At 46.2% G+C, this 14,700-nt stretch overlaps 1 protein-coding gene across 4 annotated transcripts in view; it reads left to right on the top strand.

The window, feature by feature from the left end:
* The window catches only part of MSRA (methionine sulfoxide reductase A), a 342,166-nt gene that overhangs the window by 49,477 nt on the left and 277,989 nt on the right, over positions 1 to 14,700 (top strand). For 3 of the 4 annotated variants that reach the window (XM_069728386.1, XM_069728388.1, XM_069728389.1), the window contains one exon: positions 885 to 968. The exons of the other annotated variant lie outside the window; for it this stretch is intronic. In XM_069728386.1, the coding sequence (XP_069584487.1) occupies positions 885 to 968 (84 nt within the window). The remainder of the gene's footprint in view (positions 1 to 884; positions 969 to 14,700) is intronic. 4 annotated transcript variants of the gene reach the window in all.

The raw sequence follows: 14,700 nt of genomic DNA, 5'->3' as shown, positions 1-14,700 counted from the left end.
CTCACACCAGAGGAGACCAGCAATGGCGACGTCCATGGACCAAAGGCCGTCATTGCTGGAGAGCCTCACACCGGAGGAGACCAGCGATGGTGACGCCCATGGACCCCAGACTTCAGGCCATCATTGCTGCAAAGCCTCACACCGGAGCGGACCAGCTATGGTTATGTCCATGGCCTTCAGACTTCCAACCGTCATTGTTGCTAAGTCCCACACTGGAGGAGACCAGCAATGGCAACGTCCATGGACTTCAGGCCTCATTGCTGCAGAGCCTCACACAGGAGGAGACCATCGATGGTGATGTCCATGGCCTTCAGACTTCCAACCGACATTGCTGCAGAGCCTCACAACGAAGGAGACCAGCAATGGCGACGTCCAAGGTCTTCAGCCTTCAGGCCGTCATTGCTGCAGAGCCTCATACTGGAGACAAGCGATGGTAACATCCATGGACCATACTTCAGGCCGTCATTGCTGCAAAGGATTCTCCACAAAGTATTAAAAATGAACATTTTATTTATGTTAAAATCAATCTGTCCAATTTCTTTTGAGCCCCTGAAATGAGGAGAATGGGTTCAATTCCTAAATGTTTCACAGAAGATTTTTGTTCAATCCCTTTAATTAAACCTGAAATTCTCCACTTCAATTGCATCTCAGTTGTTTCAATTGAAATAAAAAATTAGTGGCCTGCAGAGCTGAAATCACGAAGATTTGGTCACAGCCCTAATATTTCTGGACCTAACTGTAGGAAGCACTTGTATGTTAGGAAGAGGGGTAGTGGTTTAAATGTATTTGTTCTATTTTGTCATCTGAGAATAGACATTGGAAATAATCTTTACTGAGACGGGCAGTGATTACAGAATTCTTCCTCATCGTTGTCTTCATATCAGGTGCTAATGTCTTGACTTCCGCTACCAACTTACCCACTAAAGAGGAGGCTCTGCCGACTGGGTCAGGGATCAGGACTGTTTCAGGTAAACTGCTTATTCTACTGTTTTTGGCAGTGACTGGATGACTGACCTCTAGTTTGTTTGCAGAGGATATTTTTCTCCTTTTTGACATTGTAGTTTTATGTGTTGTTTGTTGTTTTACAGTCAATTTGCTTCAGTCCCTTCATGTCACGGGAATACCGTGACAGAGAGAAGCCAGTAGATACCAGCGTCTTGGCACACAAAATCCTACACTGATTAGAACTGCTTCACCATCCTATTAAACAGGGCAGGTTTTTCTTGCTTTGTTATTAGAAGGGTTAATCAGTTCAACTTATTTCCTGGGGCTCTCCATCATGTTTTGCCTCAGCTGTTCTGTGTTGGTCACTTCCCTCTGGTATATATACTCGACACTGGTACTATAGAGTTGCCAGTGATAGTTCTTACTTTCTGGTTTGGGATTGGAGGATAAATTCAGTGTTTGGAGTAAGCAGTGTAGAGAGTTGTTCAGGAGATTTCTGCCTAGAGTTGTTTTGCTTGCTTATCCTTATCCTCTCCTATTTTGTTTCTCCTACCTATCCTTCCCCTGTTGTATATTTGTATGATTGTAGATTTGTTTTTTTACCCTTCGCCACGACAGCACCCCACATGAGAGAGAGGGATCCGCCCATAGGAACAGGAAACCTACAGAATAAAAGGAGGCGGTCCCCTCTCCTCCTCAGTTTAGGTTTCCTGTTCCTACAGGGACCCGGCTTACCTACAGATGAAGAGGATCCCTGGGCCATGCACCCGCCTGCGCCGGTTTCTGTGGGAACGGCAGGGGCTGCGGTACCAGAAGCAGCGGCGGGGGAGCCCCTGCTTGCAGCCTCCCCCCTCGTCTGGCCAAACATCCACGGTCCGGGTCCAGTCACCGTAGGTCCGGCCGGCACTGTGAGGACGCGCGCGCTGCAGCGGCCGGCTTAATAGCCTCCGGCTGCCGCATGGTGAGTGAGAGCGGCGCGTCTAACCCGGAAGTCGCGGGAGCACTTCCGGGTTGGTCCGGGGAGGCAGGAGAATGGGCGGCAGTTTTAAAAATGCAGCGCTAGCGTCGGGCCGGTGTGTGTGAAATGGCTTCACCGGCCGACGAAGCGCACCTGCCCGCAGTGCAACAGCGCTCTCCCAGCAGGGAGAGAAGCACGAGGAGCAGCACAAAGAGTGGTGGCCGACCTCCAGAGAAGAGTTCTACCACCAAACGAATTCCGCCTCCAGAACCGGTACCTGTCAGCTTCACTGGGTGAGTTTTTGAAAGAGTCTCTTCCTATATGCTGATATATGTTCCTCCTGTATCCTTCCTCTAGACTAAGAAAAGGACACACAAATCTAAGCATAAAGAGTGTGCTTTATGTACGCAGCCCCTCCCGGATGATTATGCCAAAAAACTGTGTGCAGAGTGTATCATGCAAACTCTACGGCAGGAAAATATCATGACTCCCTCAGATGTCAGAGCTATTATCCGAGAAGAGATGCAGGGTTTGGCGCAGACAAGTAGCGCCAGTACCCGTCAGCCTAGCAGGTCCCGGTCTCCGGTTAGTTCGGAGTCAGAGGGTGTATGTATTCCTTCAGCGATGAAGACCTAAACACCTGGTCAAAGGTGCCAAAAGTTGATGCTGCGGTAGCCTCCACAACCAAACAGTCGGTCCTACCAGTGGAGGATTCAGGGGTCCTGACAGACCCGCCGGACCGTAAAGCAGAAGCTTTACTAAAGAGGTCATGGGAAGTCAATACGGGGGCGTTCAGGCCCGCCATATCTAGTACCTGTACTGCAAGATCTCTACTAGTATGGACGGAGCAATTGGAGGAACAGATTAGAGGCAAAACTTCGAGGGAATCTATCCTGCTGAAATTGCCTCAAATTAAAGTAGCAGTAGCATTCCTAGCTGATGCCTCAGTGGACTCGCTACGTCTTGCAGCCAGGTCAGCCGGCCTAGTCAACACAGCCCGGCGTGCACTCTGGCTAAAGAATTGGAAGGGGGACGCACAAGCTAAAGCGAAACTTTGTGCGATTCCCTGTCAGGGTGAGTTCCTTTTTGGGAAGACGCTGGATGAACTCCTGAATAAAGCAGGTGAAAGGAAGAAAGGCTTCCCTAACCAGTATCTTCCATCCTACAGGAGAGCCTTCAGGAGACGCCCCTTTACTAGGAACAAGCCGCTTGAACAAAGAGAGCGATGGGAGTCGAAGGACCCAAAGCAAAAAGGTGCCTTTTTTAGCGGGTCCCATAATCCGAGACGTAAATACCGCTAACCAGGAAGTAGGCGGCAGACTAAAATTTTTTCTTCCCCAATGGGAACAGATAACATCCAGCCAGTGGATTCTGGACATTGTGCAATACGGCCTTAAATTAGAATTTGATCGAATCCCTTGGGATTCCTTCATAATAACATCTCCAAAAGGTCAGGACCAACAGAGGGCTCTAGAAATAGAGATCCTATCTCTTCTATCTAAAAAAGTCCTGATAGAAGTTCCCCAGGATCAAAAAGGGAAAGGGTTCTACTCCCCTTTATTCCTGATTAATAAACCAGATGGTTCATTTAGAACCATCATAAATCTTAAAAAATTAAATTCTTTCCTGCGTAATCATACCTTCAAAATGGAATCCATTAGTTCTACCATAAAACTCTTATTCCCTAGGTGTGTCATGGCCGGAATAGACTTAAAGGACGCCTATTACCATCTTCCCATACATGCCGAACATCAGCAGTACCTAAGGGTAGCAGTCACCCTGGAGGGAAAGGTTCGTCACTTTCAGTATGTTGCAATGCCATTTGGGCTTTCTATGGCTCCCCGCGTCTTCACTAAGGTGATACTAGAAGTGATGGCTCATCTACGCCAACGAGATACCTTGATAATACCCTACCTAGATGACTTTCTAGTGGTAGGAAGCTCTGCACTTCAATGTAAAACTCGTTTATCTAATACGATCTCGTCCCTACAGGAGTTAGGTTGGATCGTCAACTTCGAAAAATCTCGGCTGAATCCAGAAACCGTTCAGACATTTCTAGGAATCCAGCTAGACTCCGTAAGTCAGAAATGCTTTCTTCCTCAGTCAAAGAGGTTGACTATACAATCAAAGGTATCAGACGCAATACGCAAACCCTACATGACACTAAGAAAGGCCATGTCCTTACTGGGGTCATTATCATCATGTATCCCTGCTGTACCTTGGGCACAATTCCATACCCGTCAATTGCAGTACGAAGTATTGTCGGCTCAGGGGAAAGACGGTTATCTAGAAAGTAGAATAACTCTTTCCAGTAATGTCTTAGAATCGCTATCCTGGTGGCTAGACATGGACCACCTATCACGGGGTGTGCCATGGATAATAGACCCGTCTAAAATAATTACCACCGACGCCAGCCCTATTGGGTGGGGAGCACATATGGAAGACAATCTGGCCCAAAATACTTGGGATCAGACAGAATTAATATGTTCCTCCAACTGGAAGGAGTTAAAAGCAATAGAATGTGCCTTATATCATTTTCTTCCGCAGATTCATGGAACAAATGTAAGAATTTACTCAGACAATTCCACCGCAGTGGCATACTTGAACCGTCAGGGTGGTACAAAGTCAGGAAGTCTGATGACCATAGCTGCAAACATCTTTCAGCTGGCAGAGGCTCATCTAACATCCTTAACAGCCCTGCACATCAAAGGTGTAGAGAACATCAGGGCAGACTACCTCAGCAGAAACGAGTTGCGTCAAGGAGAATGGACCTTAAAAAAATCCATATTCAGAAGGATAACAGAAGCATGGGGGATACCACAAATCGACCTATTTGCCACAAGAGACAACCGGCAAGTACAAAGGTTCGCTTCCCTGAACACCAGGGATCACCCAGATATGTTGGACTCTCTCCACCATCCTTGGCGGTTCAGACTGGCATATGCCTTTCCTCCAATGTCTCTGATTCCTCTAGTGATCAGAATGATCAGGAGGGAACAGGCAAGAGTAATCCTCATTGCACCATTCTGGCCGAAAAGACCATGGTTCTCTTGTCTCCAGACCATGTGCCTATGCGATCCTTGGATCCTCCCATCAGACAAGGAGCTGCTGTACCAAGGCCCCTTTTTCCACCCGCAAGTGAAAGGTCTTCACTTGACGGCGTGGAATTTGAGAGGCAACTATTAAGTTCCAGAGGGTTCTCAACAGAACTAGTAAACACCCTCTTATTGAGCAGGAAAAGATCTACCACCCTAATATATAGTAGGGTATGGAATAAATTTTTAGACTTCTACACGGTACCGTTCACTAAGCAAGTTCCACTCACACCTATCCTAGAGTTCTTGCAAAAAGGCCGAGAGTTAGGACTATCTGTAAATACCTTAAGAGTTCAGGTCTCGGCATTAGGAGCCCTATATGGATGCAATATAGCAGCTAATAGGTGGATCTCCAGATTCATAAAATCTTGTGAACGTAGTAAACCGGTCCATATTCCCCGTCTACCTCCGTGGGATTTAAATCTAGTATTAGAGGCCTTAACAAGCTCTCCATTTGAACCATTAGATTCAATACCTTTAAAAATCCTAACATATAAAGTAGCCTTACTAGTAGCCCTAACCTCAGCTAGACGGGTTAGTGACATCCAGGCCCTATCAGTAGACCCACCTTTCTTACTGATATTTCATGATCGGATAGTCCTGAAACCAGACCCCTCATACCTCCCTAAGGTAGCGTCCACCTACCACAGGTCACAAGAAATATTTCTCCCTTCCTTTTTTGATTCACCTGTAACTCCAGAACATCATAAGTTCCACACCTTAGATGTCAGAAGAGCCATCCTGACTTTTATATAGAAAGGTGTCAGACATGGAGGGAGAGTAGGGCTCTGTTTATCTCCTTTCAGGGCCACAAGAAAGGACATGGGGTCACGAGAGCTACAATATCTCGGTGGATCAGAGATGCTATCTGCTTGGCCTATACGTCAAAAGGCGAGATTCCTCCAGTGGGTATAAAAGCGCACTCAACACGAGCCATGGCTTCCTCCTGGGCGGAACAAGCAGATGTACCGATCCATTTAATATGTAAGGCTGCAACTTGGTCTACACCTTCTACCTTCTACAACCATTATAGACTTGATCTGTCCACGTCTTCTGATCTGACCTTTGGTAGAGCTGTTCTTAATACAGTAATCCCACCCAAGTAATGACTCTCTGAAAATCTCTCATGTGGGGTGCTGTCGTGGCGAAGGGTAAAAAGCCGGATTACGTACCGGTAATGCTCTTTTAATGAGTCCACGACAGCACCCATGTATTACCCTCCCTAAATTATGCACAGCTCTTTCCTTTAAGGTCACAAATAATGGTTGTATAGAGTTAAGAAATTTATGTGACTGAATAAGAATGAATACTAACACTTTTGCGGTTCCCTTTTTATACTCTGTAACTAAACTGAGGAGGAGAGGGGACCGCCTCCTTTTATTCTGTAGGTTTCCTGTTGCTATGGGCGGATCCCTCTCTCTCATGTGGGGTGCTGTCGTGGAATCATTAAAAGAGCATTACCGGTACGTAATCCGGCTTATCCCTTTCTGCCTTTCCTTAGCTGTCTGGTTAGTGTAGTCCTGTACACTTCAGCCTCGCACCTCCCTGGGAGAGGGAAGGAACAGTTAAGGGTTGAGGTAGGACCATAGCAAGGGACATGACCCGGGAATCTCCACCTTCCGGAGGAAAAGGATAGACTAGGGTGTCCTCTATTTTGAGGGATCAGGTAGGTGCCCACCATCCCTAGTCCCTATGTGACACTTTAGGACCAAACAGTTTTTATATTTTTTTTTTCATTTTTTATTCTATTTTCCTATTCCAGCATTAGTAAGTTGTTTTTTATTCGATTTACAAATAGCAGACGTGAAGAATTACATTTTATGCAGGTCCCTTTTTTTTTTGTTACTTAAATATACTTGTGTTTAAAGCGAATTTGTCAGCCCAAACTGGGGATATCACTACGTACATCGTCTTGTAGAGGATACAGCCCTTTATAAAAATGTCTCTTTTAGTATTCTAATTGCTGCCTCAGTTCTTCAGAAACTAAAGTTGAATGAAATATGCTAATTAGGGTAATGATTGCACCCTTGGCATATCCAATAAGGTCAGTGATCACTTTGTCAAGAGTATCAGTGTTCAATCCACTCTGGGTTCAGCCAGGGGGCTCAGTGCCTGGTGCACCTTGGTTGTGGCCAAGAAGCTTGGTGCACTCTGGGTGTGGCCAACAGGTTCAGTTCTTGGTGCACTGTCTGTGTGACCAAAAGGTAAGGTTCCCCATACACCATAGGTGTGACTAAGAATATCAGTGCTCGGCGCACCCTGGGAGTGGCCAAAAGGCTGGAGTATAATACAGGATGTAACTCAGGATCAGTAATGTAATGTATGTACACAGTGACTGCACCAGCAGAATAGTGAGTGCAGCTCTGGAGTATAATACAGGATGTAACTCAGGTTCAGTAATGTATGTACACAGTGACTGCTCCAGCAGAATAGTGAGTGCAGCTCTGGGGTATAATACAGGATGTAACTCAGGATCAGTAATGTATGTACACAGTGACTGCACCAGCAGAATAGTGAGTGCAGCTCTGGGGTATAATAGAGGATGTAACTCAGGATCAGTACTGTAATGTATGTACACAGTGACGGCACCAGCAGAATAGTGAGTGCAGCTCTGGGGTATAATAGAGGATGTAACTCAGGATCAGTACTGTAATGTATGTACACAGTGACTGCACCAGCAGAATAGTGAGTGCAGCTCTGGGGTATAATACAGGATGTAACTCAGGATCAGTAATGTATGTACACAGTGACGGCACCAGCAGAATAGTGAGTGCAGCTCTGGGGTATAATACAGGATGTAACTCAGGATCAGTAATGTAATGTATGTACACAGTGACTGCACCAGCAGAATAGTGAGTGCAGCTCTGGGGTATAATACAGTATGTAACTCAGGATCAGTAATGTAATGTATGTACACAGTGACTGCACCAGCAGAATAGTGAGTGCAGCTCTGGAATATAATACAGGATGTAACTCAGGATCAGTAATGTAATGTATGTACACAGTGACTGCACCAGCAGAATAGTGAGTGCAGCTCTGGAGTATAATACAGGATGTAACTCAGGATCAGTAATGTAATGTATGTACACAGTGACTGCACCAGCGGAATAGTGAGTGCAGCTCTGGGGTATAATACAGGATGTAACTCAGGATCAGTAATGTAATGTATGTACACAGGGACTGCACCAGCAGAATAGTGAGTGCAGCTCTGGGGTATAATGCAGGATGTAACTCAGGATCAGTAATGTAATGTATGTACACAGTGACTGCACCAGCAGAATAGTGAGTGCAGCTCTGGAATATAATACAGGATGTAACTCAGGAGCAGTAATGTAATGTATGTACACAGTGACTGCACCAGCGGAATAGTGAGTGCAGCTCTGGGGTATAATACATGATGTAACTCAGGATCAGTAATGTAATGTATGTACACAGTGACTGCACCAGTAGAATAGTGAGTGCAGCTCTGGAGTATACAGGATGCATTTAATGGTGGACATACTGTAGGTTTTAAAGATCATATGAAAATTTATATAGCCTTGCTTCGACAATATTTTCCTGACCCGGATCTTCATGCTCTGTGTAGCGCCTGCTTTGTACAGTTGCTACTTTGTTGCGATTGCTCCTGTTCACCGAACTGCCTTGTTGAATATAATTAGCGTCCGTCTTTAAAATAAAAAAAAAAGCGTCTCACTTGGCTGAACACAGAGGTGTAACCGGAACACTGTCTCTTTCAGATAATGCTTGGTTTATCGAAGACAGCATAAACCAGGAAAGTAAATACGGCCCTCTGGGCGAAACATTAAAACAGAGAGAAGAAACACAGGGATTCAGCCCGCTAATGGGTAGTAATGTCCACAGTTCAGATTAGCACACCTTTTCCTGGATTGCTCTCTCTCCAGGGACCTCCTGAACACTGGAATCTTTGGCAGTCAGCCATTTAAGCCCAGACCTTGTGACTCCTCCATCATGTGACTGATTACATGATCCTGACATCACACACGTCCTGTAATGATACTGCAGGGGAGATACATGGACCTCCTCCCTCCCGCTCTATGGAGGTCCACTAAAGCCAGCCCATCATAAACTTTATATAAACCATCCCAACACGCAGTGTGCTGGAGGAAACTTCTAGTTTTACATCACTGATGCCATCATGCATAATGACACGTTTTTCTTCTCCATCACTTCACCAGTGACTCTGACACAATACATATATATATATAATAAAGTTTGTAACGCGCCTGTCAGTGATGTACAGTTACTATAGCAGCGCACAGATCGCGCCCTCCAGGCTCGTTGCCTCTGCGTCATGCGTCATGGGGTCGTGGGTCATGGGTGATGGTTTGGGGTTTACAGTCCTGATAGAAGATGGAGTGAATGCTGGGAATTAATATATATGGGAGACTGGCAGCCATCAGAGTCACCCGGGCTCCCTAGAAATTCACTGCCCCGTCTCTCTCCTTTTTTATTTTTACTTTTATATTGATTTTTATTATAGTATTCCACCGGTGGCGTCCTGGGAACGTGACGCTAGAAAAATATCAGGTAATCCATTATAGTTTGCACACAACAAAGTGCCATTCCTTTTTTAATTCTGTTAACGAGATTTCCACATGACTTAATCTTTAATCTTCTTCATTAATTAAGAAAATGCCCTCCTAATTCATTCAGCCCGTAAATTGCATTTTCTTTTATAGGTAAATTGTAACAATCTGTGTTTTTTTTAATTTTTTTTTTTTTGCCTTTTTTGTTTTTGTCATTTGCTTTTCTTTTTTGTTTAGCAGCCGCCGGAATTCTCTTTTTTTAAAGGTTTAAAGCTGACATATTGCTTCTATACCTTCCGCTGGTAGCTCAGCCCGGGCTCCTCTTATCTGAGTCTGTCTGCAGTATATTAGGCTACTTTCACACTGGTGTTTTTTGCCAGATGTCGCAATGCGTCGTTTATGGCAAAAAACGCATCCTGCAAAGTTGTTTGCAGGATGCGTTTTTGCCGCATAGATTAACATTAGCGACGCATTGCGTCGCTTTGCCACGTCGCTTTGTGGCGGACCGCCGGGAGCAAAAAACGTTACATGTAACGTTTTTTGCTCCTGACGGACCGCTTTTTCCGACCGCGCATGCGTGGCCGGAACTCCGCCCCCACCTCACAATGGGGCAGCGGATGCGCCGGAGAAATGCATCCACTGCCTCCGTTGTGCTGTGCGTTAAACGCTAGCGCCGGAATCTCTGCTCGACGCATTGCGACGGGGAGATTCCGACGCTAGTATGAAAGTAGCCTTAAAGGCACATTATAGCGCAGCGTGGAGGCGGTAGCCCCGAGAATGGAATATTACATGGAGGATGAAAATGCAACCGTTCCATGAATTCTAGAACTGCCCAATGTGTGGTCGTAGGTCAAAAATACTCTGTTGTAAAAAAAAAATCACAGTAATAAGCAAGTGTGAGTCAAAAGATGGAAAAAACAGGGTCTTTAGTTGATACGTTTTTTTGCAAAAAAATGTATATTAAAGGGAACCTGTCACCCCGAAATTCACGGGTGAGGTAAGCCCACCGGCATCAGGGGCTTATCTGCAGCATTCTGTAATGCTGTAGATAAGCCCCCGATGTTACCTGAAAGAGGAGAAAAAGACGGCTCCGGCGCAGGCGTACTTTGCTCTGCCCTGTTGAGGGCAGACAAAGTACTGCAGTGCGCAGGCGCCGGGCCTCTGACCTTTCCGGCGCCTGCGCACTGCAGTACTATCCTCTGCCCTCAACAGGGCAGAGCAAAGTACGCCTGCGCCGGAGCCGTGGCTGAAGATCAGAAGAGGACGTCTTGTAATGAAGATGGGAGGCGCCGCAGCGGACCGGAGACACCCATCCGACCTGACCAGCAGCGGGACCGCCCCTGGGTGAGTATAATATAACGTCTTTTTCTCCTCTTTCAGGTAACATCGGGGGCTTATGTACAGCATTACAGAATGCTGCAGATAAGCCCCTGATGCCGGTGGGCTTACCTCACCCGCGAATTTCGGGGTGACAGGTTCCCTTTAAGGTGCTCCACCAATCGTCAAGGTATACCCATATAGAGCAGTCCTACCTAATGTATATAATCCCTATCTGATGTATTTAAAAACCTGATCATCTGTATAGTACCTGTATAAGCAGGGTTCAGAGAGGGAATTTTCATGTGCACATGCTGGATGGAACAGCTTTGATGCAAATGACCCATAAGGAGTTGTGGACTCCCTAGTCTTGGGATTGGTGGAGCAGCTTAGTATACATTTTTTTGCAAAAAAACGTATCAACTAAATACCCTGTTTTTTCCATGTTTTGACTCGCACTTGCTTATTACTGTGATTTTTTTTTTTACAACAGAGTATTTTTGACCTCACTGTGCTCTTTTGTGTCTTCAAGTTTCTTGGTTGTGTGTGAACAGGTTACTACAGACTTGTTCATTGTGCAAGTAGCCCATGTGTTTCTGGTTCTGAAATTGTTCCCTTGTTTCTACAAGACTAGGGAGTCCACCACTTCTTATGGGTCATTTGCATGAAAGCTGTTCCATCCAGCATGTCCACATGAAAATTCCCTCTCTGAACCCTGCTTATACAGGTACTATACAGATGATCAGGTTTTTAAATACATCAGATAGGGATTATATACATTAGTTAGGACTGCTCTATATGGGTATACCTTGGCGATTGGTGGAGCAGCTTAGTATACATTTTTTTGCAGAAAAACGTATCCACTAAATACCCTGTTTTTTCCATCTTTTGACTCGCACTTGCTTATTACTGTGATTTTTTTTTTTTTTTTTACAACAGAGTATTTTTGACCTCACTGTGATCTTTTGTGTCTTACACCTTAAGCTATGTATAGCACACAGTGCTTTTTGGTTCTGGCATCAGAACTTCAACCAAACTTGAACCTGAACCTCATTTTAAATCTATAGGGACCCGAACTTTGGAGCTGGAAAATTGTCTCTCTCACGCTCTTTTTCTTGTGCTTTCTCTTTCTCTCTAATGCTCTCTTTATTCCCGAAACAGACACACGCACGCACGCACACACTCATTCTTGCTTTCTTTGCTCTAAACACTCTCAATGTCTCTCTCGATCTCGATCTCTCTCTCTCTCGATCTCTCTCTCTCTCTCGATCTCTCTCGATCTCTCTCTCTCTCGATCTCTCTCTCTCTCGATCTCTCTCTCTCTCGATCTCTCTCTCGATCTCTCTCTCGATCTCTCTCTCTCGATCTCTCTCTCTCGATCTCTCTCTCGATCTCTCTCTCTCAATCTCTCTCTCTCGATCTCTCTCTCTCGATCTGTCTCTCTCTCTCTCGATCTGTCTCTCTCTCTCGATCTGTCTCTCTCTCTCGATCTGTCTCTCTTTCTCGATCTGTCTCTCTCTCTCGATCTGTCTCTCTCTCTCGATCTGTCTCTCTCTCTCTCGATCTGTCTCTCTCTCTCTCGATCTGTCTCTCTCTCTCTCGATCTGTCTCTCTCTCTCTCGATCTGTCTCTCTCTCTCTCGATCTGTCTCTCTCTCTCTCTCGATCTGTCTCTCTCTCTCTCTCGATCTGTCTCTCTCTCTCTCTCGATCTGTCTCTCTCTCTCTCTCGATCTGTCTCTCTCTCTCTCTCGATCTGTCTCTCTCTCTCTCGATCTGTCTCTCTCTCTCTCGATCTGTCTCTCTCTCTCTCGATCTGTCTCTCTCTCTCTCGATCTGTCTCTCTCTCTCTCGATCTGTCTCTCTCTCTCTCGATCTCTCTCTCTCTCTCGATCTCTCTCTCTCTCTCGATCTGTCTCTCTCTCTCGATCTGTCTCTCTCGATCTGTCTCTCTCTCTCTCGATCTGTCTCTCTCTCTCTCTCGATCTGTCTCTCTCTATCTCGATCTGTCTCTCTCTCTCTCGATCTGTCTCTCTCTCTCTCGATCTGTCTCTCTCTCTCTCGATCTGTCTCTCTCTCGATCTGTCTCTCTCTCTCTCGATCTGTCTCTCTCTCTCGATCTGTCTCTCTCTCTCTCGATCTGTCCTCTCTCTCTCTCGATCTGTCTCTCTCTCTCTCGATCTGTCTCTCTCTCTCGATCTGTCTCTCTCGATCTGTCTCTCTTCTCGATCTGTCTCTCTCTCTCTCGATCTGTCTCTCTCTCGATCTGTCTCTCTCTCTCGATCTCTCTCTCTCTCTCGATCTGTCTCTCTCTCTCTCGATCTGTCTCTCTCTCTCTCGATCTGTCTCTCTCTCTCTCGATCTGTCTCTCTCTCTCTCGATCTGTCTCTCTCTCTCTCGATCTGTCTCTCTCTCTCTCTCGATCTGTCTCTCTCTCTCTCTCGATCTGTCTCTCTCTCTCTCGATCTGTCTCTCTCTCTCTCTCTCGATCTGTCTCTCTCTCTCTCTCGATCTGTCTCTCTCTCTCTCGATCTTCTCTCTCTCTCTCTCGATCTGTCTCTCTCTCTCTCGATCTGTCCTCTCTCTCTCTCGATCTGTCTCTCTCTCTCTCGATCTGTCTCTCTCTCTCTCGATCTGTCTCTCTCTCTCTCGATCTGTCTCTCTCTCTCTCGATCTCTCTCTCTCGATCTCTCTCTCTCTCGATCTGTCTCTCTCTCTCGATCTGTCTCTCTCTCGATCTGTCTCTCTCTCTCTCGATCTGTCTCTCTCTCTCTCGATCTGTCTCTCTCTCTCTCGATCTGTCTCTCTCTCTCTCGATCTGTCTCTCTCTCTCTCGATCTGTCTCTCTCTCTCTCGATCTGTCTCTCTCTCTCTCGATCTGTCTCTCTCTCTCTCGATCTGTCTCTCTCTCTCTCGATCTCTCTCTCGATCTCTCTCGATCTCGCTCTCGATCTCTCTCGATCTCGCTCTCGATCTCTCTCGATCTCGATCTCTCTCTCTCTCGATCTGTCTCTCTCTCTCTCGATCTGTCTCTCTCTCGATCTGTCTCATACGATCTGTCTCTCTCTCTCTCGATCTGTCTCTCTCTCGATCTGTCTCTCTCTCGATCTCTCTCTCTCGATCTGTCTCTCTCGATCTGTCTCTCTCTCGATCTGTCTCTCTCTCTCTCGATCTGTCTGTCTCTCTCTCGATCTGTCTCTCTCTCTCTCGATCTGTCTCTCTCTCTCGATCTGTCTCTCTCTCTCTCGATCTGTCTCTCTCTCTCTCGATCTCTCTCTCTCTCTCTCGATCTGTCTCTCTCTCTCTCGATCTGTCTCTCTCTCTCTCGATCTGTCTCTCTCTCTCTCGATCTGTCTCTCTCTCTCTCGATCTGTCTCTCTCGATCTCTCTCGATCTGTCTCTCTCGATCTCTCTCGATCTGTCTCTCTCTCTCGATCTGTCTCTCTCTCGATCTGTCTCTCGATCTGTCTCTCTCTCTCGATCTGTCTCTCTCTCTCTCGATCTGTCTCTCTCTCTCTCGATCTGTCTCTCTCTCTCTCTCGATCTGTCTCTCTCTCTCTCTCGATCTGTCTCTCTCGATCTGTCTCTCTCTCTCGATCTGTCTCTCTCTCTCTCGATCTGTCTCTCTCTCGATCTGTCTCTCTCTCGATCTGTCTCTCTCTCGATCTCTCTCTCGATCTGTCTCTCTCTCTCGATCTGTCTCTCTCTCGATCTGTCCTCTCTCTCGATCTGTCTCTCGATCTGTCCTCTCTCTCGATCTGTCTCTCTCTCTCTCGATCTGTCTCTCTCGATCTGTCTCTCTCTCTCTCTCGATCTGTCTCTCTCGATCTGTCTCTCTCT

Source organism: Ranitomeya imitator, chromosome 5, assembly GCF_032444005.1.
Source record: "Ranitomeya imitator isolate aRanImi1 chromosome 5, aRanImi1.pri, whole genome shotgun sequence".
NCBI classification, from domain to species: Eukaryota; Metazoa; Chordata; class Amphibia; order Anura; family Dendrobatidae; genus Ranitomeya; species Ranitomeya imitator.
The sequence above is the reverse complement of the archived record's forward strand: the minus strand, read 5'-3'. Positions and strand labels throughout refer to the sequence as shown.